The 23,729-nt window shown below is 37.3% G+C and overlaps 4 protein-coding genes across 5 annotated transcripts; 2 read left to right on the top strand and 2 right to left on the bottom strand.

The window, feature by feature from the left end:
• The first annotated feature begins 2,597 nt into the window (after positions 1–2,597).
• On the top strand, positions 2,598–5,339 carry LOC110753658 (Glycine cleavage T-protein family). 2 transcript variants are annotated; one of them, XM_021954598.2, is made up of 5 exons: positions 2,598–3,299; positions 3,914–4,167; positions 4,267–4,365; positions 4,646–4,804; positions 4,884–5,339. In XM_021954598.2, exons 1-5 carry the CDS (start codon positions 2,848–2,850, stop codon positions 5,123–5,125), a joined length of 1,206 nt encoding a protein of 401 aa, XP_021810290.1. In that variant the 5' UTR covers positions 2,598–2,847; the 3' UTR covers positions 5,126–5,339. The 2 variants fall into 2 exon arrangements, with proteins under 2 accessions (XP_021810290.1, XP_021810289.1); XM_021954597.2 differs by having other exon boundaries at positions 2,600–3,299; positions 4,881–5,339.
• An 18-nt stretch (positions 5,340–5,357) lies between these two features.
• LOC110753657 (Leucine-rich repeat protein kinase family protein) lies at positions 5,358–9,156 on the bottom strand. Its single transcript, XM_021954596.2, has 4 exons — positions 8,337–9,156; positions 7,625–7,885; positions 6,619–7,494; positions 5,358–6,285 (listed from the first exon to the last, which is right to left on the bottom strand). The coding sequence occupies exons 1-4, from the start codon at positions 8,764–8,766 to the stop codon at positions 5,804–5,806; spliced, it is 2,049 nt and encodes a 682-aa protein (XP_021810288.1). The 5' UTR covers positions 8,767–9,156; the 3' UTR covers positions 5,358–5,803.
• A 5,755-nt stretch (positions 9,157–14,911) lies between these two features.
• On the top strand, positions 14,912–15,732 carry LOC110753686 (putative calcium-binding protein CML13). Its single transcript, XM_021954630.2, has one exon. The coding sequence runs from the start codon at positions 15,065–15,067 to the stop codon at positions 15,506–15,508; it is 444 nt and encodes a 147-aa protein (XP_021810322.1). The 5' UTR covers positions 14,912–15,064; the 3' UTR covers positions 15,509–15,732.
• Positions 15,733–17,275: 1,543 nt separating this feature from the next.
• LOC110753693 (alpha/beta-Hydrolases superfamily protein) lies at positions 17,276–22,820 on the bottom strand. The gene is made up of 8 exons (XM_021954638.2): positions 22,585–22,820; positions 22,042–22,167; positions 21,131–21,229; positions 20,019–20,161; positions 18,946–19,054; positions 18,705–18,812; positions 17,914–18,054; positions 17,276–17,790 (listed from the first exon to the last, which is right to left on the bottom strand). Exons 1-8 carry the CDS (start codon positions 22,654–22,656, stop codon positions 17,350–17,352), a joined length of 1,239 nt encoding a protein of 412 aa, XP_021810330.1. The 5' UTR covers positions 22,657–22,820; the 3' UTR covers positions 17,276–17,349.
• Positions 22,821–23,729: the final 909 nt, after the last annotated feature.

Below are 23,729 nucleotides of genomic sequence, written 5' to 3'. Positions count from 1 at the left end.
ATAAGGAGAGAGAGAGAGAGAGAATGACGAAGTCACTGCGTTCGTAAAGTAAGAGAAAAACATGGTTGCAACGGGTATAATATTGTTTTATTGTCTGACTAATAACACTATATCACGTGGAAGTGTAATCACATACGCATGTCATAGCATTATTGATGGAGAATAACAAAATAGTGCTATAGAAAGGATGATAAAGTCACCGCGTCCGTAAAGCAAAGCAGGCTGTGAGGACGGTGAAGTCACGGCGTCCGCAAAGGGCTGTGTAGGAAAACCAAGAAGGCTAGAGTCAACGTCCTCCACCTGCCTTTGACGTCAAATCTTTATCACTTCATGCTTATTCGGTGGTGTAGCTGCCACGCCACAAGTGGACCAGTTCTCTCTGCTGATGTGGAGACACAGGCCCCTAGGTGGTGAAGCTGCTATGCTTCTCCCATTCCTCTTCGCGTTTTTACTTACGGCCGACCATGTAGCCAGTTATCTTCCATAAAGTTCTAGAATCCTCTGCTAACAAAGGAAAAATCAGAAATGTTTACGGGGATGGGTAAATCTGGTTCGGATACGGGACATTTCTTCACATTCTCACACCGAACAAACAAAGTCCAAAGTAGAAAATGAATCAAACTACATTGACAAAAAATGCAACTCAGCCTTATCTTTTAAGATCGTGAAAAGAAAAAAAAACGTTTTAATTGGAATAGCAATGTGTAACAAAGTAAAAAGTCATGTAGAGTGAAAAAGGTCTGCGCTGCGCAGGTGGTGAAGGGTTTGGTTTTCTACTTGCATTGCATTGCATGATTGCATCCAGTCCAAGGGCTAAACTGTTTTTGTGTACTCAATTTCTTTTCAAATAAGGTGTCCGGATTCTCTGTGAAAAACTATGGCTTATTTTTCAAGTAGGAAAATTCTTTGTTTTCAAACAATCTTGAACCAACACAAAGGCCATAAGCCGGAGAATTTGATTCAAGGAAGGCCAACCCTCTAGATGTTTTTGAACCAGAAAGGAAAACAAGGGACCATTGAAACTACTTTTTTGTGGGCGTAGAATTATTCTCTCCAATCCTGTTTGTCTTTGTCTTCTTCAGTAAGTCTCTCCGAATTTACATATGTACCACCTAATAGTAATAATAAAATAAAAATTCTTTTATGTGAGAAAGAAAGTTAGGTCATTTTTCAAGCTTGACCATTTTAAAAAAAAAGATATAATAAATAAATAAAAATATTCACCTTCCACAATTCTAGCACAACTTTAGTCGTTTGCCACCCAATTAATTAGGTGAGCTTTTCTCCAAATTTATAATTAAACAATAGAAGACAAAACTTGGAGCACAATCAAATATAAGATTCCGTTAAGCACAATAACTTGGCTAATAAGGATGCTCTTTTAGTAGCGTCGGATATGACCTCTAATATTAAATTAATCTCATGATTAGTATATAAGAGATAATCTAATCTTGTACTTTTTTTAAATTTATTCCGGCCTCCTAATCAAAGATTTAATATGGTGTTGATTTTCTTGGAAATTCTGAAGGGTGATCATAAGGTTGGTTTTGGTGAATGGATTGAAGGGGCGTGTGTGTTTTTATTATTATTTCATTTTCTTTGTTTGTATCTCGTGATCACTGGCGGAATTAAGTTAATGACTAAGGTGGGCTGTAGCCTAGGGATGTTTTTGGGTGGAAAAAAAAAAAATCAAACCTATATATTTTGCTTGTTTTAAATAAAACTCAGTATGTATTAATCTAATAAAGTCCAAAAAATTTCAATTGTTTATGAATTTAGTTGCAATGCAGCAATAAAAGTACATATTGAAATAGGTGCACTTTTAATTTTGTTGTTGACCATATTTTTATTTTGATAATATCTGTTTTTTTGTTGCATTTAATATGTATTTGTTTTATGTTAAATTTTATTGAAAATTAGTCAATGAAGTTATGAATTAGCGTGTTTTATATTATTTAATGTATACTTTTATTTTTACAAAGATTATTTAAGTGTCATCTCTGAAGAAAAAAAATGTTATGCGTGAATTATGAGTTGACCGTTTTAGGCTTATATGATCTTATCTTTGCTTCTATGGTTTTGAATAAAGGATCTTTCTCAAAAAGAAAAATATATTAATCAGTCAATCTATAATCATAATTCTTACAACTCATATTCCATATAGATTTTGGTGCATGAAATGATTATCATCCAAGTCATCTTGCTAGGAAATCGATATCCATTCCGCAAAATACGACTCCACCATGCACATTACATACATGGTCGCACATAAAACACGATCGCAACTTGATATGCTTCCAAATATATCTTCTTCTTTTTTCCTTCTAAACATGAACTATATAGTTCAAGTGGTTAATAGCATTTACCTTTATATTCAAGGGCTTAGGTTCGATTCTCACTCCAATATCGCTTATTTTAATAAAAATAAATAAATAAAAACCATGGGATTTAAAAATGAGGTCTAAAGGACAATCCTTAAGAAGCCCAGTTTGAACAGAGGCTTAACTTTTACAGCCCAGTTATCCTTATCTGTCTCACTCTAAAACCCAAAACCCAAAACCCTGTAAACGTGATCCATCTTCTTTCCCACTCCAGGTCAATAATCCCCAATCAACACCCGCCATCTGCCACGGCACCTAACCTACAAACATCACTTTTAGCTCATTCAGGACTTTCATCGAACACATACAAATCACCACCTTAAATTACAAACAACCGCCTAAAAGTACACGTGGCAAAAGCCCAGTACGCCTACAAGCACACGCGGCACCACCACCATCGTAGCTCCCCCCTTCATCATCGTCAGAGCTCCTTCTCCAGAGCCACCCAGACTTACACAGACGAAGAATGCACCGTTTCAAGCTCTCCCTGCGGTTCCCCAAATCCATTTCCTCCAGTTACAGAGCCATCCACGACAAAAGCCAGTTCGATAATGCTGGGCCCGTGGCTTCGGTCCTCAAGTCCCGGGCGGTGGTCCGGTTCCGAGGTCCAGACACGGTCAAGTTTCTTCAGGGTCTGTTGACCAACGATGTACGGAGGTTCGGTGAGGCCGTGGGTGAAAAGACCTCGACTTTGGCAACGCCCAATTTGCCCACTGCGTCGGAAGCGCCCATGTACGCCGCGTTGTTGACCCCTCAGGGGAGGTTCCTGTACGATTTCTTCTTGTACGCCCCGCCCAGGCCCGATACCAAGCTTGATAAGGCCGGGTCGGGACCCGGGCCCGACCCAGATGAAGCGTTGGAGCTCTTTGCGGACGTGGATGCTTCGGTTTTGGATGAGCTCTTGAGCACCTTGAAGAAGTGAGTTATTTACCCATCACATTCTCTCTAGCTTAGCTTCTCTTAATGGCGCTAACTTTGATGTTGGTTTTGTTTGAAAATGCCTTTTCTTTTCACTGTTGGGTTTTGTATGAGTTTTCAAGTTTTCATCCTTTGGGGGTTAGGAAATTAAAATTTTGATTGAAATGTGCTATTAATGGATCATTTCTTTTATCTTCAACCTTGCTTCTGCAATCTTACTCTTATCTTGTAACTAAGGAAACTCTGTCAAGAGGGTTTACCACCAGTTGTGGTTTCTTCATTATCAAGTTTTTGTAGTCTCTTGCTACATGCTCTATATGTGAACATTAGTAACTGATTAAGTAACAAATAAGCAATGCCATTTGTGCATCTCATGCTATGTAGGGACGCTACTGTTGCTTAGTCTTGCTTAAATGGTTTAGAAATAAGATTCAAGCCATTGGTTTAATGTCTCTGTATTTTTACCCTCCCATGTCTGCCTTTCTTCAGAAATTAGACTGACCATGTCTTCTAGATTGCTTTGAGAAGCAAATGTCTCCTTTCCTTTGTGTTACTCTGTGAATTTTGTAATACGGGTTGGCTTCTGTTTCCTTTTTTTTTTTTTTCCTTGGCAGATATCGTTTGAGGTCTAAGGTTGATATCGAGAATATGGCAGAAGAGTTATATTGCTGGCAGCGTTTTGGGGGAAACCTCTCTGAAAAATCCTTCTCTGTGGAAGAACCGGAGGCTGCTGGTGTTGGCTGGGGTGCTGGTGTTGATCCTGCAGGAATGTCAGCTTCACATGGGGGTCCTCTTGGATGGCAGTGGTTTAAGGATCCTAGATTGGATTGCCTTGGTTTTAGGGGGATCTTCCCATCTAATACTACACGTGAGTTTTTAACCCTTTGCTACATTTGAGCTTTGAATGTGTTTACAGCTTCCCAAACCTTCTTGTTGATTAAGCTGCATATGTTTATTTTTATTGCAGCACCTTTGGTTGAAGCTGACAAAGAAACAGATGAGCAGAATTACCTTCTATGGAGAATAGAGAACGGAGTTGCAGAAGGCTCAACTGAGATCCCAAAAGGTGCATCTTTACTTCCTCTTTGATGGTATACTTTGGCTTTTCAGTATTTGCAGATCATCTATGTTACAATACAATATTCTTTTGTTCTCAATTTACTTGGTAAATTTTTGAAAAACTTTTTCAGTGTTGATGGCAAGTTATTGTGCTTCAGTGATTCTATTGTGTCCTGGAGTCGTCTAGAATATTAAGTCTCTATTTTTATACTGGTATGCTTGTGTTTCCCATATCCTGCTTCTTGTTCTGTTTAAAGCAAGTCTGAACTGGTTATTATCATGTCTAGGTGAGGCAATTCCTCTTGAATATAACCTGGTGGGCCTCAATGCAATTAGCTTTGACAAAGGTTGTTATGTGGGCCAAGAGCTTGTAGCTCGCACACACCACCGAGGGGTGATTCGCAAGCGCTTGCTTCCTTTAAGATTTGTGAAGGACAGTGGAGAAGGTACTCCACCTTCTAAATGAACTTTCATGTTTTTATTTGTTCAGTATATCCCAACTTAACCTTTCTGTTCTTTCAGAAGCGGAGCAGAAAGTTTCCCCGGGTTCCGAAGTGATAGATAGTGTATCCGAAAAGAAGGTCGGTACCATCACCACTCAACTTGGTTGTCGTGGGCTGGGTGTCTTGCGTTTGGACGAAGCCTGCAAGGGATCAAATACATTGACCATACAAGGACAGAAAGATATAAAGGTTGAGGCTATTAGACCACATTGGTGGCCTGCTGAATGGCTTCAAGAGCCTCAACATCAAAGTGCAGTTGTTTAGAATGATGTTGTCTCTGTGTTGACAATGATGTATTTCCATAAATTCATTTATACATTTGGTTTTTTTTTTTTTTTTTTTTTGGTTGAAAGAAAATAAAGGAATGTGTTTCGAGAAAGATGATGTTGTATATCTAGTTTTCCCACTGATAGAACAGAAGGCGTTTTAAGACAGTTATGCCAAAAGTTGAGTTGATTTCTAACTCACTATGAGGAAACCATGACAATCCATCGCATGATTAAGCATGACAATCCATTGCATAATTAGTAGCTTAAGCAGCTTATATTGGTTATTGTCTAACTAAACAAATTATACATGACTAATTGAGCAATCAGCACCAGACACGCGGGCTAACAGATGCAGAGACATTCCTAAAATGTATGAGAAACTAAGGGAAAAGATGTTTCACAGATGGAATAACTAATCTTATACTCTGGACCATCATCTTCAAGATGGCTTGTGCCGGCTTTTCACATAGCTAAATATAGTTTACGATAATTGCGGGGAAGACTTGTACCCCAGAAATTTACTTTCCACCACATTCAATTTAGAGGAGGCTGATAAAACTTTCACATGCTCATTTAGCTGTACTTCGACGGGTGAAGCTCGATCGAGGCCTCACTTCCCAGGTCATATCATCTGCAGCAGTTTCTTCCACATATGGAACAAAGAAGTGGGGCATCAGGAACTGGCTCTAAGGTTACTCAGCTCCAGAATTACTTCCTCCATTGTTGGCCTGTGGTTGGGAAGCTCGTGGGTGCATACAAGCGCGATTTTTGCCAGTGCAGCTGCTTCAGATTCTGAGAATTTCCCTTTCAGGTTGGTATCGATAAATTCTTCGTATTTGCTTGACTCTGCAGCCAATCGCATTGAACTACTGAGTTGTAGTTTTCCGGATATAACTTGGAGGACAATGACTCCAAATGCATATACATCACTTTTCTCAGTGAAACGACCAGTGGTGATGTATTCAGGAGCTAGGTATCCCATGGCAGCACTTATTTTCAGAGTGGAGAAGACAACATCATCAGCTAGCAGCTTAGGAAGGCCAGGGTCCGAAATATATGGGTTAAAATGGTGATCAATGAGAACCTTCTCAACAGATATGTTTTGGTGAATTATGGCAGGTTTGTCTGCTTCACTGCTATGTAAATACCCAATACCTGGTCGGAAAAGAAAAACCAATATCAGAATAAACATACTGGAATGTGCACTCACAGAAACAGGTCTTGGACCCTCAAACTAAGCCTTTTTAACTCAATTTTCAAGGGTTTTTGGGTGTTAATTTTCAGGGGTCTCGAAGAGAAACGGAAGAGAATAAAGAAAAAATTTAGTCTATTTGGAACAAAGTTAAAATCAGAAAGGAACCCCAGTGCAAACTAAAATTTGTTTCAAGTGGCTTGTGCATCGAAGCTAAAAATGAACAAACAGGAGCAATGTGGCAGGGATTGAGGAAGTTAAATGATGAACAGAAAATTTCAATGAAGATAAATTACCTTTTGCAATGCCGTTGACGATAGAGACTCTATTGGACCACTCAAGGACTTGGTTCCTTTCATCTTCTACATCAAGATACTGCGAGAGGTTTCCCATGGGAATGAAATCATAGATAAGAAAACATTCACCCCTGCCCCTAGAGCAGCAGAAGCCTTTCAGCTTGACAACATTTTCATGCCTCAGTGAAAATAATAAGTCTAGTCCCTTCACAAATTCAGCTTCCTCAGACTTGCAGCTTGTCACATTAATAATCCTAACAGCCACAAGAGAACCATCTCTTAGAACTCCTTTGTAAACAGAAGAGAACTTGCTCCTCCCCAATAAATTCACCTCAGAGAAGTATTGTGTTGCAGACTCTACATCTTCCATGTTGAACCAATACTTACTCAGATACTCCTGGGAGAAAGCAATGCCATTTCGACCATCAGCCAATGGATCCCATCCATTTGAGTACTCAAGACTCACAAGTGGAGACGCAGTTTTCCTATAGAAATCCTTGGCCTGATCAGTACTAAGCCGACCATCAGAAGGATCTGATGTATTGCTAACCTTTTGTTTGTGACGCCTGTAACGGATAAGGGCCAGAAATACCGCCACCGCCAAAGTGACAGAGAGGGAAATAACTCCTGCAACAACTGCAGCTTGTGGAAGTTTGGTCGACTTTGTGCAATGGGTTTGGCTGCAAGGTGCTTCGAAATATGCAGGCTTAGGGTTGGCTTTTGGAGGAGAATCAGTTATGTTTGGTTCAAGTGGTAGTCCGTTGACATTCACCATGTCCATGTCAAAATCTGTGCAAGCTCTCAACGTAGAAAACCCAACTCCACATAGGTGTGGGTTGTTCTCGCACTGGAATCCTTCTTTTAATCTTTTCAAATCTTCCATTTCAAAGTAGCGAAAGACATAATCAGAATGGGTATAAAAAAATGCACAGCAAATTCCAAGGAAAGAAAATTGAAATATCAAACAATTCATGGAAATAAGTGAGGATTGAATAAGTAGGCATACCAGGAGGGGCAACTCCAGAAAAAGAATTGCTTTGAATATCTAGGACTTCCAAAGACGGAACACTAGCTAGTTTTGCAGGAATTGTACCGAAGAACTTATTGAAGCTCAAATCAAGCCTTTTAAGCATCCCCAAGTCCCCCAAGCTTGCAGGAATTTGACCAGTTAGCTTGTTGTGCTGCAAAGCAAGAACACTTAGCCTCTTTAAAAATCCCATCTGTGTAGGTATATTTCCCGTCAGCTGGTTACAACACAGCTGTAAAACTACAAAAGCCAAACAGACAACGAGAAAGAAAATTATATATGGGGATTAAAACCAAGAACGCCAATAATGTTAAATGAGCAATCGGAAATGAAACACAAAATGACATAAATCCAAGAATATGGACTGAGCTAAATCATGACCATATATAGCAAACTAAAATGCATCTTTACAACAGGAAGAAAAACAGGAAACAGTGATCTTCGTTTGTTTGGACAGCAGTAGCAAATATGATATAAAAAGGAACCAGACCAGTTATGCTAATTCAAATCACGAAATTAAACTACTTATTCCACGAAAAATCGGAGCTTTCACTAGTACAATCAGCTATCTTTCATTAGACAGTAATCATCCAATTATACCAATAAACCAAAAAAGGCACTCCAACCAGAAAGACAAGAAAATTTACTTTTCTGCAGAAACTGAACATTTGATCCAAAGAAAATTACCAACCTTGAAGACTAGTCATGTCCCCAATCTCAGAAGGTATGCCCCCAGAGAGATTATTGACGTTGAGATAGAGATCACTGAGTTCAGTGAGATATGAAATCTCTTTGGGAATCTCTCCTGACAAGTTGTTGTAGTGCAAATACAGACCCGACAAGCATTTGAGCTCAGCCACTGCTGGTGAGACCTCACCATAGAGACCCTTCCCCTGCAAGGAAATATTGGCAACTTTGCGGTGCTCATTGCACGCCACGCCTTCGAACAAGCCACTACAAGGGTCCCCTTCTTTGGTCCATGACTTCAAAAGCCTGTCTTCCGGGTCCAGGGAGGCCTTCAACTTCATCAGAGCTTCAAGCTCCGCGTTTCCACGAACTTGAGGTGGGAGAGAAAATGCGAGCAAAAGAAAAAGAGAGACGAGAAACTGAATCAAACCCATTTGTGATCTTGGCTCAAAACTCAGTCTTGCTCTGAAATTCCTGCTCCTTGGTGCTCATTGAGAGAAACCCATGTCTTTGTTTCTAAAAGTCGGTGGAAGCCCTGTGTATCTTTTTTGTCAGCTAATGTATTTCTCTGTCAAGAACTGATGTTAAGTGGACAAGGAGAGAGAAAAGGAGAGGAGGAAGAACTAAAAGGGCAGATGCAGTTTTTTCAAACAGAGAGTGCAATGACTCCAACTTTTTGAGTTGCTGACAGTTTCACATTTGGATTTGGATTAGATTTATTTTTGACAGTTGTCCTTGATGGCTTTGACGATTGGCGCATTTTCTATCGTAGATTTGAAGAAAGGTAGATCATTTTGTCTGTGAACCCACATTTCTATGGAGAAAAGCTTCAGTGATTTGCAGATGGTAATTCGAAGAGAGAACGAAGAATTCATTCGGAATATTTATTCAAGGGAGCATAATGAATTTAAGAAAGGTAACTTTTTCTTTTTGGGAAAACAATCCATGGAGAAAATTATGAAAGTCAAATAATACAATCAATGGAGAAAATTAGGAAGTTAAGCAATTAACCAAATAAGAAATTAAAGTTAAGGAAATAAACAAGGTATGTATTAAGCATGATGAGTGATAATGGAGATTATTTAGAGTATTTAACAGCAGTCATTGTCTAGTTAGCACTTACCATGTGTTGGTTTTTTGTTTTTGTTTTTGTTTTGAGTCCAAAGGTTATAGCATTTTATTCGAGGAGAAGGATGGAACAAGTACAAAAAGTGGGCTATGTCTTAGAAGATTAGGCGAGTGTCTCTACACCCAATGAGCGTTTTAGTCTTTAACTACGAAATAGCCTACTCTCTCGACTGCAAGTGGGAGCATGTGTTGTTCGACATTATAAATTAGATCATGTATGTGGTATGTGGCCATTTTAGACAATAAAACAGGTAGACTTCACGAAATAATCAATAGTGCAACGAGAAGCATAATTTAAAGGCCAGAACAGTTATTATTGAAATTCAAGAATAAAAATGCAAATAGAAGTATATTTGAGGGATTACAATAACCTAATATAAACTATAATGTCATCATGCTATCGTAGGAAAGGCAATCTCACATTATCACATGAGAGTTTTTCCACATGTCCAAGTCTTTCCCGGGCTAAAATGAGAACAAGTTACTAATTTTGAGCTACCTCCAATTTCAAAACATAAAGCAATCATTGGTACATTGTCCTTTGGGAGTTAGGTTCTTGGTGAGCTGGTCCTTGTCCTTCCATTTCTATTTTAAATATTCTTGCTTGAGCGACTTGGAATTAAATAAGGTAATCAAGATAGTCTGGTGGGTGGACTGACATTCTTTTCCAATTTAAATAGTCTTGTGCTCGCTCACTGCCTCCATAGTCAACCGAATGGGAAACCTAATTCACACGACATGATTTTGCACTTGGGGTCATGGCCTCATGAGTCATGGGTGGATTCAAAAAACATTTATCATGCCGATTTCATTTGTAGTTTGTTGAAAGAGATTCCGAGTACAAATCTCACCAAGACTCGTTAATAAATTAAATGAAATTATTTCAAATGAGGAAATTAAAATGATAGGTTGACGTAATCATTAGTAAATTTTCTTCTACATAAATCCAAAATTTCTTTTCAACTTAGGTGATACATGATACTCTAGGTCCCAGCAAACAGATAATTTATACTTTTCAATAGTGTTAGGACAAATAAATTTCTGTTCATTAACCTTGGATACTATTTAATCATAGATTATATATAGCACATACAAAAGGTGTGATTAGAGTTCAATTTAATATAAATCTATAAAGGTGCAACCCGACAAATCTGTAGCATTCATCCCGTTGGACCGATGAAGGCATCATCTTCGATCATCTTCTTTTTTATTTTTTATTTTTTATTTATGAGAATAATTAATTATCTTCATCATCTATAGATAAAAGATTTGTATCATTAAATGCAGCAACAGCCAACAGACAGACAGGGAAATAGGTAGGAACGATCGAGTTTTGAATGTTTGTTGGTATGTTATAATCAGTCAAAGTTGGAACGTTTGGATGGACAAGTTCTCCAATTGTAACCTAAGTATAGTCAATGTGGATGGATGCATCCACCCACATTAGGATTACTCGTTAATGGTTGATCAAGTTAGATGGATTCGCCCTCTGAAATAAGAAGTTCCAGTCCTGGAGGGATAATATCAACCACTTGACGTCCATCCGATGCATCCGCTATGGTTATTTCGTACCTCCCCTTTTCTTTTCGTATGATTTTGCTTACTATACCTGCTGCTATAGCAAACTAGAGGATGCTAATATTCGAATTTTGGTATTGGATGTGAGGTTATGTAGTGTATGAGTGACGTAATCTACTACTAGAGCGACAAATCCTTTATTAAAAAAAACACACTTTTTTTCTTTTTATAGTATATACATACAATTTTAAAGTGGATGGTGTAATTTATTTCTTCAATCATGAACCAAAGAATTAATTTAAAAAAAAAATTTAATGACCCAAAGTATACTCGAGTAGGTTTACATCTTTGAACATGGATGCCAATTGCAAAGTCATTTTTATATTTATCGTACCGTCACTTTCAATGATGTAACCTTTTAACATCCACTTAGCATTGTCCCATATAAATTATAAATGGCAGAGAAAGAAAGTTTTAGGCTAGGTGGTGACCGTTGTCTTTTTACCAAGAAAATAGTGTCATTTGATTGAGATGTATGTATTTTCATAGTGCATTCAAAACTCCTCCGCGATTTGCGACATGATTAATGAGATGGAAAAGGAGAGGGGCAGGCAAATTCCGTTTCTACCCTTGATAGAAAAAAGAACATTTGGTTTTGAATTCTTGGCTGCATTTGATTTACGGGGAAAAAAAACTTGGGAATGAGAAATGGAAGCTTCTCAATAAGGAATTCAAATTCTTGTATCAATGCATGGTACACGATTAATTTATTTCAATGTAAGGCTTGTTTGGTAGGGAGGGCTAGACTAGACTAGACTAGAAAAATGCCTGCATTTTATGTGCATTGAAGGCATCATATGGATATGTTGTCTAACTTGGAGGAAGAATGAGGACTATCTATAATAGGTTGATGACTAAAACTTATCCCTCCTAATTTCTCTTGAAATTGGTGAAATTATGAGCGATAAGTTTTAGTCATCAACCTCTTATGAATAGTCATCTTTCATCCTCCAAATTAGAGAACATATCCATATTTTACTAGTTTAAACTAGTCTAGTCCTCTTTTAAAATATAGACGGTTCTTTCGGGTTATGTGAATTTTTTAAGGAAAAAAAAATGTGGCATAATGACTAGGTGGACGAGATGAGCAAATGCTGTAGAGATTTTCCAAGAATTTGTTGAAATTTACTTTGGGCCACCAATAGATTTGCAAAGATCTTATCTTGGCATTGGTGAATTGGCCCAACTGAAAGACATACAAGTCCAAAATAAAGGATCGTACCATATCAGTACATTTAAAAAAAAAAATCATAAGATGTAAAAACAGGGCCAATCAATTTACTTAGTTTAGTTATATGTTTTGTGCTTCAAACAAAGATTAATTATATATACCAACAGGAGTTGGTCCAAGTGGAAGGGGCTTGGATCCTTTAAACAAGAGGTCCTGGGTTCGATCCCAGGCGCTTGTGAATAGAGCAGACTTTGTTGGGAGAGGTCCCCGCTTTGCGCCCGACAGTACCTCGAGGGTTAGTCCCGCAATCGCGCGGGGATACCTTGGTTTTCACCAAAAAAAGATTAATTATATATTGAATAAACTATTGAACCCAGAAAGATTCTTAGCACTATTGAATGGTCATGCTAGGTATGTGGGGATAAACTACGGACACATAATTCATCTTTTTGGCATGATTTTTTTTTTTCATTTTTCATCATGATATCAAACTATAAATGTACAAGAAGAAAGCTAGGTATGGGGGAATAAACTATGGAAACATAATTCATTTTTTTAGCATGAAATTTTCATTTTTCAACATGATATCAAACTAGAAATGCACAAGAAGAAAGCTCTATAATTACATTCACATATATGTCGAATTAAGCTTAAAGTAAGATATTGGATGAAATTAAAGATATATTTTTTTGGTAAATGTGCAAATAGACTAGTTTTTTCTTTTGGTCGAGAAAACGCTATTTCATAGAGAGCGAAAGGAGGGGCGGCAAAGCCTTATCTAGGAATGCAAAAGTGCTGAAAACATAATCCAGAACCCAAGGGCAGGTCTAGTATACAATAGCTTATAGACTTGGCAATATTGCATACGATGCGCTAATACGACACTAATTCGCATGAAAAAATTAGTATTTGGGTACATTTGAACTGGTCGGGTTAAAAATGGGTGAACTCGTTAACCTCTTAACCACGGTTATCTTAATGGGTCGTTTCAGTATAATTCGCGAATGTTCCGTTAACATGTTAAGAGCAGGGGTATTTTTGCAATCTTACGTTCTAAAATCCCTAGCTAACCTAACTATCTCTTCGTGTCTTCCCATCTTCTACCGCACTGACTGACTGGAATACACCCAATAAAATATCCCTTGATGATTGATGAAAGGTAACGATAAATAATTAATATTTTATTAATATTGTATCTCTTAATAATTTTATTCTTTCTCATATTTGTCTATTGTGTTTTTTTCCTTACAGCAAGAGTGAGATTGCACAATTGGTGAAAAGATGAAGTTGAAATTATGTTCATGGAGGCTATTCGAGACTTATTTCTTTTTCTCCTTAACCTTTTATTTGAAACTTATTTAAATTGAGATTAAATTGAGACTCATATTGTTTATGAGTTTTTTTGTTGGGTTTTCCAATGTGTAAATGTGTGAGACTTATTTAAAGATTTCATCTTTATTTTTATTATTTATCTAATTTGAAGTGTTTTCATTTAACAATTTGTTAAAATATATAGTTTATTTTTGAAATGGGTGAAGCAGGTGAAACAAGTGAAAAAACGACCCATTAATCATAACGGGTTGTGTCGGGTTATTCATGAATTTAAATGGGTCGTGTTCGAGTATAATATTTACCACCCGCTAGCTTAACAGGCCGTGTCAACTCGCTTTCCTAAATGGGTTGACACGAACACGACCCGAAACCTGCAAACACAACCTGTTTGCTAGGTTAGCTCAGCACAAAGATAAAGAAACATACCATTAACTAAAGACCCATAGGCCTAGCACCCTAGTATCCAAATTGCACTGAGGGACATGGCAAGCCATCTGAAGTTAAGACACCAGTGAGAGACGATGGTGGCCTATTGGCCCAACTTTGCAGTTGCACTGCTCGGGAACCAATCGATGCTGCAACATGCGCAGCTCGATTAGAACCTTTGAGTCGGATTCCATAATTACTCTTCTGAAACCCCTATTGACCACCATAGACAAAGCTTCACCTGCAGCTGTAGCCTCAATAATACACATCATCTTCACCACTTGTACAACTAATACACATCATCTTTTGCCATTAACGCCAAATTAATTTTTTAGGTGGTCGTTAATGCCAAATCAATTGTTTCAAACGTATGAGCGGCAAAGCAAACAGATCTCATCCTTTTGATTAAAAAAAGGAAGAAAATTTACAAAACAGTAAAAAGAAAAATTTATAACTTCTCATATTCATAGCCCGGCCACTTGCGTCTAACTTCATATCGACTGAAACTATTGGGTTTGAATTATAAAGGGCCACCTTTTTGGGTTAGAAGTTGGGCAAATCTATCATTTTAAGCTAAGGGTCCGTTTCATAACCATTTCAAGTGGTTTTCTTTTTTCGGCTCATCTTTATCTTCATTTTCATTCTTCTATACTCTATCACAAAATATGAAAACTAAAAATTTAAATTGAAATGGTTATCAAACGGGCAAGTTTTAAAAATACTTATTATACATTAATAAAATAGAAAAAATTGAATGGATAACGATCTTAGGTTTGATTTCCTCTCTCACTGATATCGCTTATATAAAAAAACAAAACAAAACAACAAACAAACATTCGAATTTCATAGAAATGAAATCTTAAAATAAATTTTTGTTTGATGAGCAAAAGACCTGAACGGTCAAAACGACATTATTACTCAGTTGGTCTAATCTCACAAAACGACGCCGCGTGTAGCGCTCTCCCAATTATTTCGTCTCCTTTGTTCAAAATCCGAAAGCCCCTTCCACCATTTCTCCATCTCCGAGAGACAAATCAAAGAGAAGCAAACCAGTTTCAAAGAGAGAGACCCGAAAACCTGAATTGAACCCGGAAAAAATGGGCAAGGATCTGAGCGACGACCAAGTATCGTCAATGAAGGAGGCGTTCACGCTCTTCGACACTGACAATGACGGCAAGATCGCTCCTTCGGAACTGGGGATCCTGATGCGATCGCTCGGAGGCAACCCGACCCAGGCCCAACTCAAATCCATAGTCGCCGAGGAGAAGCTCACGGCCCCCTTCGACTTCCCTCGCTTCCTCGACCTCATGGGCAAGCACATGAAGCCCGAGCCCTTCGATCGCCAGCTCCGCGACGCCTTCAAGGTCCTCGACAAGGACTCCACCGGCTTCGTCTCGGTCTCGGAGCTCCGGCACATCCTCACTAGCATCGGCGAGAAATTGGAACCATCCGAGTTTGACGAGTGGATCCGGGAGGTCGATGTGGGGTCCGATGGGAAGATCAAATACGAGGACTTCATTGCCAGAATGGTGGCCAAGTGAGAAGCGAAACGGTGTGTTTTGACTGATTAAGTGGTTTGTGGAAGTAATTTGGAGCTAATGTATGTTTTTCTTTTTCTTTTTTTGGTGATATGGAGATTTTAGGGTTTGTTTGTTTTGGATTTTGTTTGTGATGAATTGAATTGTCTCAGTACTGGTAAATTTCAAGGTGTTTGGAATGTAAGTGTTGATGGTTTCATGGAATGTAATCTGGATTTGCTAGATTATTTTGTGGGTTCTTGTGCTCAATCTTTGTTTTTTTCTGTCGGGAATTGCTCTTGATTTTTGGATTGCATTTGCATGTCAAGCCTAACAAATGACAAGTGAGAAACAATTGAGGCAACCCTTCATCATTTGTAAACTTTATGTATCAAATTCAAACAATTTTCTGATAACAGGACTTGGATGCATGGAGTTTTACATCAGTCATTAGTGCTGCAGATTCTCAGTTCTGGATTTATTTTATGCATGCGGACTGTTATTGCTTATTAGATATTTTGATGACAGAATTAGGCAACTTCATCATTATGGTTTACCGGGTTTTTTGTGTGGACTGATTCTGCCCGTATAAAACTTGGTATGTTTTTTCTTTGGTTATTCTAGAGTTCATGATCAATTTGGTAGAAGGTTTGTTCTTGTGAAGACGGCGTTGGTATCATTCTCTTGCCAGATTATCAATTAGGATCACACAATGAAATGAAATTCCCCTAACTAATGGTTTAGAAGAAACTTATCTTGGTTTTGAATGTTTTCGAACGACTCGACTTACCCAGCCTGAATGCAGCACATGAAACTGGTGCAGTGATTTTTGTGTTAGTTTTACTACACTCTATGCCTTGAATGTAATGCATGAACATCTGTGATGAACTGGAAGAGTGAAGGATTAGCAGGTGAGTCTTTTACATGGAGAATGGTATGGTTAGCTTAGAAATCAGGAAACAAATGTAAAAGGTCCTTCAAATAACAATACACAATTTGAAACTTGAAGTATTAAATCAAATGACTGTGTGTTCATCTATAAATTAATGCATGCATAGAATGTTGGTTTACGTATATTGTGCCGTAGTTTTTCTTGGCTTGATGTTATTCGGCTCAATAGCTCATATGATTAGGGAACATTACGAGTACCATTTTTCCCTCTCAGTTTTTTGTTATCACAAATTGATGTCATGCGTCTTTAAAGAGTAGCCTCATGTTGGGAACATTAAACTTTTCTATATACTTGAAAGCACTCTTGCCTTAAGCCCCCAACAAAAATGCAACAAATCACTGTATATAAGCCTAACTTTCTCATACGGCTTTGAATGCGGTTCCAAGGCTTTAAGACCCTGCCATTTGCAACGCAAGAAAATAAAGGCTGGTTATGAATCTGAACAACAAAAGCGCTTGGCTTTAAGCTGATTTGGACTCAGTCATAACCCAATTCACAAGTTTGCTTAGAAGAAGAAATGCAAGAGAAAACTAATCGCTACAAATTGGACAAAGAAAATTAATATGCTTGCGAGTAACTTCTGAGAGATCTTACAACTCCTAAATAGAACAATATTGCGCAAAACAGAGCATTTCAATAGATCAACACTTTTAATCCTAACAACATTTTGCAATACCTCCTCCATTCAGTACTTTCAAGATTTTCCTCTTTAGAGGATTCCAATCCGTACAAATCTCTCCAGAATATATAAGCTCAACCTTTGCCTGTGAAGATGAGATTCCCCCAAAAACACATAATCAAACTACTGAAAATGGCGAGGGTGCAAGACAAGAAAGAAGTGCTGAAACATCTGTGAGATTCGTACTCAATTTTGAACAATTACACAAGCAAGAAACAACAATGTCAAGACACTTTACACGACTTGTCCGACCCTCCGATTACAGTTCAAACTAATGTACAATGATCCCACATAAAAAGAAAGCAAATGAAGAGCAAATATTTCCGCACAAAGTCGCATAACAGTTTCAGTGGGTATAGTATGCTGATTCTTCAAGAATCCCGAATGCAAATAAACCATCATGTGTACATTACTGAAGTGGCAAACTATTGCATTGCTGACAAGCTGGTCACCTAAGCTATGAGATTGTGAACTTTCTGGAGCATGAGGTAGCTGACTTTCTGCCAAAGGATTGTCTGAGCTTCCCCTATCATCGTTGGCTGGATCTTCATCGTTGGCGGGATCTTCTGGATCTTTTTTCTCATTCTCTTCACTAGAACTCCCACCACTACCCCCCTTTGGAATGCCTGGAACCAAATCAGGTCGAGCCTCCACACCAACCCGTCTTAGATGTAGCTGACCACATTGCAAACACCAGTTGGAATAAAGGTCTTTCAATCATGCATAAATCTACTACAACAAGTAAACCAAATATTACAAACAAAAGATTCGTAGAAGCAAAATAGAAATACCATTTACCTGAAGATGTAAGTTTACTTCATCTGGCCGTGAAAGGAATGGAAAATCTCCCCCAGTCTTCAATTGTGCTCGCCTTGCACCAGGGTACCTCTCACTCACTTCATCTTTGAGTTGTTGAGGAATCGCACTGTAGTCATTTGTCTTCATGTATATGTGTTGAGAAGAAATTATTTGACCAGTCAGCTTAGACTTTTAAACTTCCCTATTAAGCTTATAAATGATAGAAGTCTTGTAATGGAAGTACTCGTATTGCAAGAAAGGTCCAGAAGGGATTCAGACATATGAACAGACATGCAAAACTAAAGCCATCAATTTAGGATGAAGAAGTCAAATAATTCCAAACCTAGAAAGATTGTTGGGAAGATGCTAGCAACATTTATCAAGTGATTTGCCATGTTAGCCACTTATTCGCTGTATGTGAGATATGAATGCAGCGTGACAACCTTACTAAGAACTTGCATATAAAAAAGCTATCAACACACTTAAAAACGGAGCTGAACTCTGAAAACTTTCTGGTGACTTTGTAAAGCTGCTCCCAGAATTTGGCATAAAACTGGCACGATCATCCAAAAAGATATAGAAAATGAAATATTTTTTTAGTAAAGTGGCGAAAATTTTGGAAAAAGTTGCTAAAAGAGAACAAGAAATTAGAATAAAGTTAGACCCAAGGGATGCAATACCTAAATAAACACTTGTTTCTAGAGGCATTATTAGTATATCAAACTTGATAAACAATTAATTGGTGTATTCATATGCATCAAAGTAGACCAAATTAAATCCAGAATACATACATCCATTATAGTAATGAATGAGTCTGTAAGCAACAGAGGTCCAACTGAGGCAGCATCAGCTGTTAAAGTTAACCTGGAGGCCAGGTCTTCTCTTGAGAGCGTTTCAACCTGATTTACCACAGTTTAGAGTCAGAAATTAGAACAGCTTGCACTGCTATCCAGGTTCTATAAAAATACTTTCGTTCTTTTTGGATAAGGACAGCCATAATGAGCAGATGGTAAAGGCTTTCACAGGCTCTACCTGAGAAACAACGAAGTCCACCGAATCAGCAATAAATGGCTCATGGGGGCCATCACGAATTCCGGTCAAGACATATCTTTTCAGCAAAAAAGAAGGGGTCCAACTAACGCTGCATAAGACAGTACCATAATCAGGCAAGTTGTTCGGTAGAAACAAAAGAAAACTGGAAGCGAATTCAAGAACTCTGAGCCAAAAACTATATAAGTCTAGTACACAACTTGTAACAATAAAAAGAGAATGCAAAATCCCAAGGAACATTATATCACATCCAATCAACAGTTTCAACCCACACACACCTGTAACCCATTTTATTTAAAAAGTGAAGTCACTGCAGAACCTTGCGGTAAATAATTTATTTTTAACATCGAACAAAAATAGCCACGAGGAAGGGTGGATAAATAGTTCCAACAAACATGATCCCTTAAGTTGACCCTCTTTCTAATTGGAATGCAAACCAGTTGATGGAAGGAAGAAGTTTAGGCTAAATATCATGTGGGATTTCATAATTGGTGGGCCTGAGTGCACCTTATTGTTATCAGCAGCACATTTATAAGGTAAGACATGAATCTAATTGATGTCAAATTATATAATTAACGAATCTAGAGAAGATACTATCATGAAAAGTTCTTCTATTCACTCTTCCTCAAATAGAAAAGTCATTCTTAATTCCAGCAACCATATCATCATTTGTTTTTTTGAAGTTCCTTATAACTATTTCAACAACAACAAAAAAAGGAAAAAGCGAGAGAGAAATGAACTCTAAAAAGCCAATCAAGAAACATCAAGCAGTAGCAAAGACCATTACAACCCTTTCCAGGTCAATACAAGGTCTAAGAACTTATAAAGAAGCACACTGTACAATACAATGCAGAAGTAAGTAGCTTAACCACCAACCTGTTGTGAGACAACTTAACCGAATTACCATCTAATCTATTTTTGGATTTCTCACAAAAAATAACAGCATGTTTGTAGTTTTATCAATGCTCCAAGTAATGGGACCCACCAATGTACTAAATATCTGATTATCTCCATCTATACTGATTAGTGCTCAAGTACAAATACGACAAACATACATGGGAGCCCATGGCATTGCTGCAGAGAAACTGCGCGTGTCCAAAAATGTGTTTGATAGTATCAATGATCGAACTCGTCTTGGACGATGCTGAGCAAAAAGTTGAGCCAAGAAGCCCCCAAGGGATGTACCATAAATATGTATCTGTTAGAAAGAGATTGATTAGATCACTGAAAAAAGTACTAAGTTATTATTAACTAGTGCCACCACAAATATGAGAAGATGTGTTAACATCGATTAGACAATCTCACACTTTGTTCAAGTTATATATCAAGCATCTATATTCACTGTTGCAAAGCACATTCTTCAAGTAACTGATCTAAATTGTCATGGACAGCATGTTTCATCTTTCCGCACAATAATCTCTGATCACATTTCATCCATTTGGATATGCATTCCATTTACAGAAAATCATCTATTATTCAATGATCTAATCTAAAAGTAGAAATAAAAAAATATAACGGTGCCAGAACAGTGCTTTTCTTTGAGGATCAGTTAGTTACATCAATGTACTGTCTCTACAAGCAATTCATTAATCTTGATGTATAATTCAGTGTAAATTATTGCAGTGTAAGAAATTTACTAAAACAACAATGTTATCTGTCTCTTATATGGCAGCCTAGACACTGAGAAAATCTTTAATGTAGACCTGGAATCATATCCTACCCAACTACCCACAAGCTAGAAATCAGAGAACTACTTAATAGTTCATCTGTGAGAGGAGGGCATGGGACAAAATGCAATCAGAATGTTTTATTTTCCATCTTGCAAATAAGCTGTAGCCTGATAGTCTCAACATCACTGGAGAGTGTTGATTCGTGAAGCGTCGGACCTAAACCGAACAATTGCTAACAGTATAACTAGAAGGTGCATCTTTCTTGAACTCAAATATCATAAAGTATAATTAAGTACAGATAAAGTGTCATTAATCACATACTGAAAGCTATATGTAGCACTTGGGCGGCTCCTAAAGAAAATTACAATTTAGAATGTAAAAGCTATTTGTGCTTTAAGAAAATTAGCAATTCCTTCAGTGCAACCAAATAGAGATACTGACCAATGAGAATGATAATGGCATGAGTAAAGTACACTGTCAGAAAATGGAGTGCTTACATGATGAACATCGATAGCATCCAAGAATTTCTCAAATGCTTGGATCCACTCATGATGATTCCATACACGTGGAATATCAACAGAAATCACCCGATAACCCTGCAAATTTTATAAATTTATTAATATTAACGTATGAATTCATTAAGTAGAACTTGAGAAGAGTTACCAGGTACAACTGTAAAGGCAACACAATAAAAGTTAAGGCTTAAATGTCTCGTTGAACAACTGACTTATCCACTTAAAGGAAACAAAAGGAAATCAGTAGCTAGACAAGAAAATTTTCAAGTATATGAGATCAAACATATTCAACAGACACCAAAACATAAAGTCTGAAGTCTAGCTGAAGAAGTAACTCATCCACATATGGAAATTAGTAACCACAAAACTGAAGTTCGTACATATGGTAGGAGAGGTCAAACATATTCCTCATAGATTCCCATACGTAAGATGAACTATGTATAGGAGCTCCCTTCTTCCATGAATAAGAAGTTATAAATCAGTACAGGGACAGTTAACTGGTATATTCAACGTCACAACTGTGATAATCTGATAGTGGTTAATCTCAGCTGAGACAATCAAGGCCCAACAGTTTTACCTATATGTGAGCTTGTTTCTTCTTACTCTTCTTACTCATTTGGGAAGCACAATCCTGGGAATAAAAATATTTCTCATATATATATGCACAGAATCAAAATTTTCACCCCAAAACATCGCCACTACCTGAAAGTTAATGATTCCAGGAAAAAGAAAACAACTAAACAGCCAAAATGTAAGTCCTATGGACCATGAAAACTTCAAACTAAAATCTAAGTGCGTATCAAGGAAAAGAAAACCAAGATAAAAGTATTTCATGCTTTTCCAAGACTTTTGTGATAGATACAATGAAGAAAACATAAAAGCCAACCAACTACCTTCATGGACAACGACATGATCTGCTTGTAGCAGACATCAGCTGTCCCTGCTGTTCCGGGAAGACAAATAAGTGGAGGTACTGCTTTTGGGCCAAAATCATAGTATCGCCACTGTTTTGTGCCAATCTGCATACAAAGTACTTCAATATAAACTCCATTCATTAAGTAATAAGAAACAGACAGACAACTAGTTATCAGCACCCCTACAGTTGATTAAGCACAAAGCTTCATAGCTGAAAAAAGAAAGGGATACATACACAAGAAGCTCCGCATGCAAAACCCACAATTGAGAAAAATAATAACATACACATCAAAATTCACAAACTTTACAAAACCCATGTCCTATAGTGCTGACAATTTCAAAACTACGCACAAAATAAGCAACAATTTTATAATTGATTTAAAAAATGTGACACTAAACCCAGAACAATTAAAAACCCAGCTGTAAAATGAACCAAGTTAATCAAACTCAAGCACACAATCATAAGAAAAGGGAAAAAAAATCAAACGGGTAATTGAGAAGTAGAGGTAAACAGAACGTACTGGGATCTTGTGAAGAGGGACCTGGGACTTGAAGTAGATGTAATCTCCGGGCGCCGAGTTGACGCCTTTCATTGCTAGTTTCTGTGCTCAAACCCTCCCATATCACATACCCATTATTCGATTTGATCTTATTGATCGATCTCTCTGTCTATTTTTCTATAATTATTCCTTATATTTATTTATTTATTTCTGTGTATTTGGTTTGGTTGTTTGTCCTGGTTGTTCTTTCGAATTTCTTCGAAATTTAATTTTGGGAATGACCAGTAGGAGATGAGACGGAGAGCCACGTGGATGGGCCCCCTCTATGACAGTCAATGGTTGATCATCTTCAACTGCTCGTCAAGGTCATTTTAAGTATTAGGCATGATTGGTGGTTGTGGTTGGTTTTTTCATTTTTTGTTCTTGGTTTTTAATTGAATTCTTGTTGTTTCTCTTAATCTCATTTCTTTTAAAATTTTATTTTGCTTGTGTCCTATTTTTTTAATTTTATTTATACAAGAGATATTGGAGGAGGGAGAAATTGGATCTAGAATCTCGAGTTCAAAGATAAAGAATAATCACTTGAGTTACAAGCTTTTTTTAAAAGAATTTTTCTAAATTTCTTGATATAGAATGTTAAGGGCCTGTTTGGTAACGTTTTCGGAGAATGTTTTCTTAAAATATTTTTAGAGAATGAAAACAAGAAACGAATTTGCATTTTCAGGAAATGAAAATGCATCTAATAGATTAATTAGAAAACATCTTTAGAAAACAAAAATAATGAAAACGTGTTTGGTAGTACAATTTGAAATAATAATATGTGAGTTATTTTTATGAAAACGTTTCCCATGAGAATGAAAACAACTTTTTTCTACTTTTTACAAGTACACATGAACTTGTTTTTATTTTATGAAAACATTCTCAATGTTTTTTGTTTTTGGCCACCAAACGTGTTTTTGCAACAACCCCTTAAAACGTTATCGAATGGGCCCTAAAACTTTCCAGTTCAAGCAAAACAATTCCTTCTCTTACACACATGGAATGTCTGCCAAGTCGCTTTTCTGTACTTAATTTAATTTTTTTTTTAAAAAAAACTCATCTTGGTTAAAGAAAAATTAAATATAAACAACAATTTTTTTTTGGGGGTTTAGAGAGGAACAGATAGA

This window comes from Prunus avium, chromosome 5 (genome assembly GCF_965620075.1).
Source record: "Prunus avium chromosome 5, drPruAviu1.hap1.1, whole genome shotgun sequence".
Lineage (NCBI taxonomy): Eukaryota > Viridiplantae > Streptophyta > Magnoliopsida > Rosales > Rosaceae > Prunus > Prunus avium.
The sequence above is the reverse complement of the archived record's forward strand: the minus strand, read 5'-3'. Positions and strand labels throughout refer to the sequence as shown.

Coding starts and splice junctions, on each gene's coding strand:
- LOC110753658 (XM_021954597.2), top strand. CDS start 2,848: ATGCACCGTTTCAAGCTCTCCCTGCGGTTCCCCAAATCCATTTCCTCC. Junction 3,300..3,913: donor CTCTTGAGCACCTTGAAGAA/GTGAGTTATTTA, acceptor TTTCCTTGGCAG/ATATCGTTTGAGGTCTAAGG. Junction 4,168..4,266: donor CTTCCCATCTAATACTACAC/GTGAGTTTTTAA, acceptor TTTTTATTGCAG/CACCTTTGGTTGAAGCTGAC.
- LOC110753657 (XM_021954596.2), bottom strand. CDS start 8,766: ATGGGTTTGATTCAGTTTCTCGTCTCTCTTTTTCTTTTGCTCGCATTT. Junction 7,495..7,624: donor TTCTGGAGTTGCCCCTCCTG/GTATGCCTACTT, acceptor TTGAAATGGAAG/ATTTGAAAAGATTAAAAGAA. Junction 6,286..6,618: donor CGTCAACGGCATTGCAAAAG/GTAATTTATCTT, acceptor TTTTCCGACCAG/GTATTGGGTATTTACATAGC.
- LOC110753686 (XM_021954630.2), top strand. CDS start 15,065: ATGGGCAAGGATCTGAGCGACGACCAAGTATCGTCAATGAAGGAGGCG.
- LOC110753693 (XM_021954638.2), bottom strand. CDS start 22,656: ATGAAAGGCGTCAACTCGGCGCCCGGAGATTACATCTACTTCAAGTCC. Junction 21,230..22,041: donor TCATGTCGTTGTCCATGAAG/GTAGTTGGTTGG, acceptor TAAAATTTGCAG/GGTTATCGGGTGATTTCTGT. Junction 20,162..21,130: donor ATGCTATCGATGTTCATCAT/GTAAGCACTCCA, acceptor TCTTTCTAACAG/ATACATATTTATGGTACATC.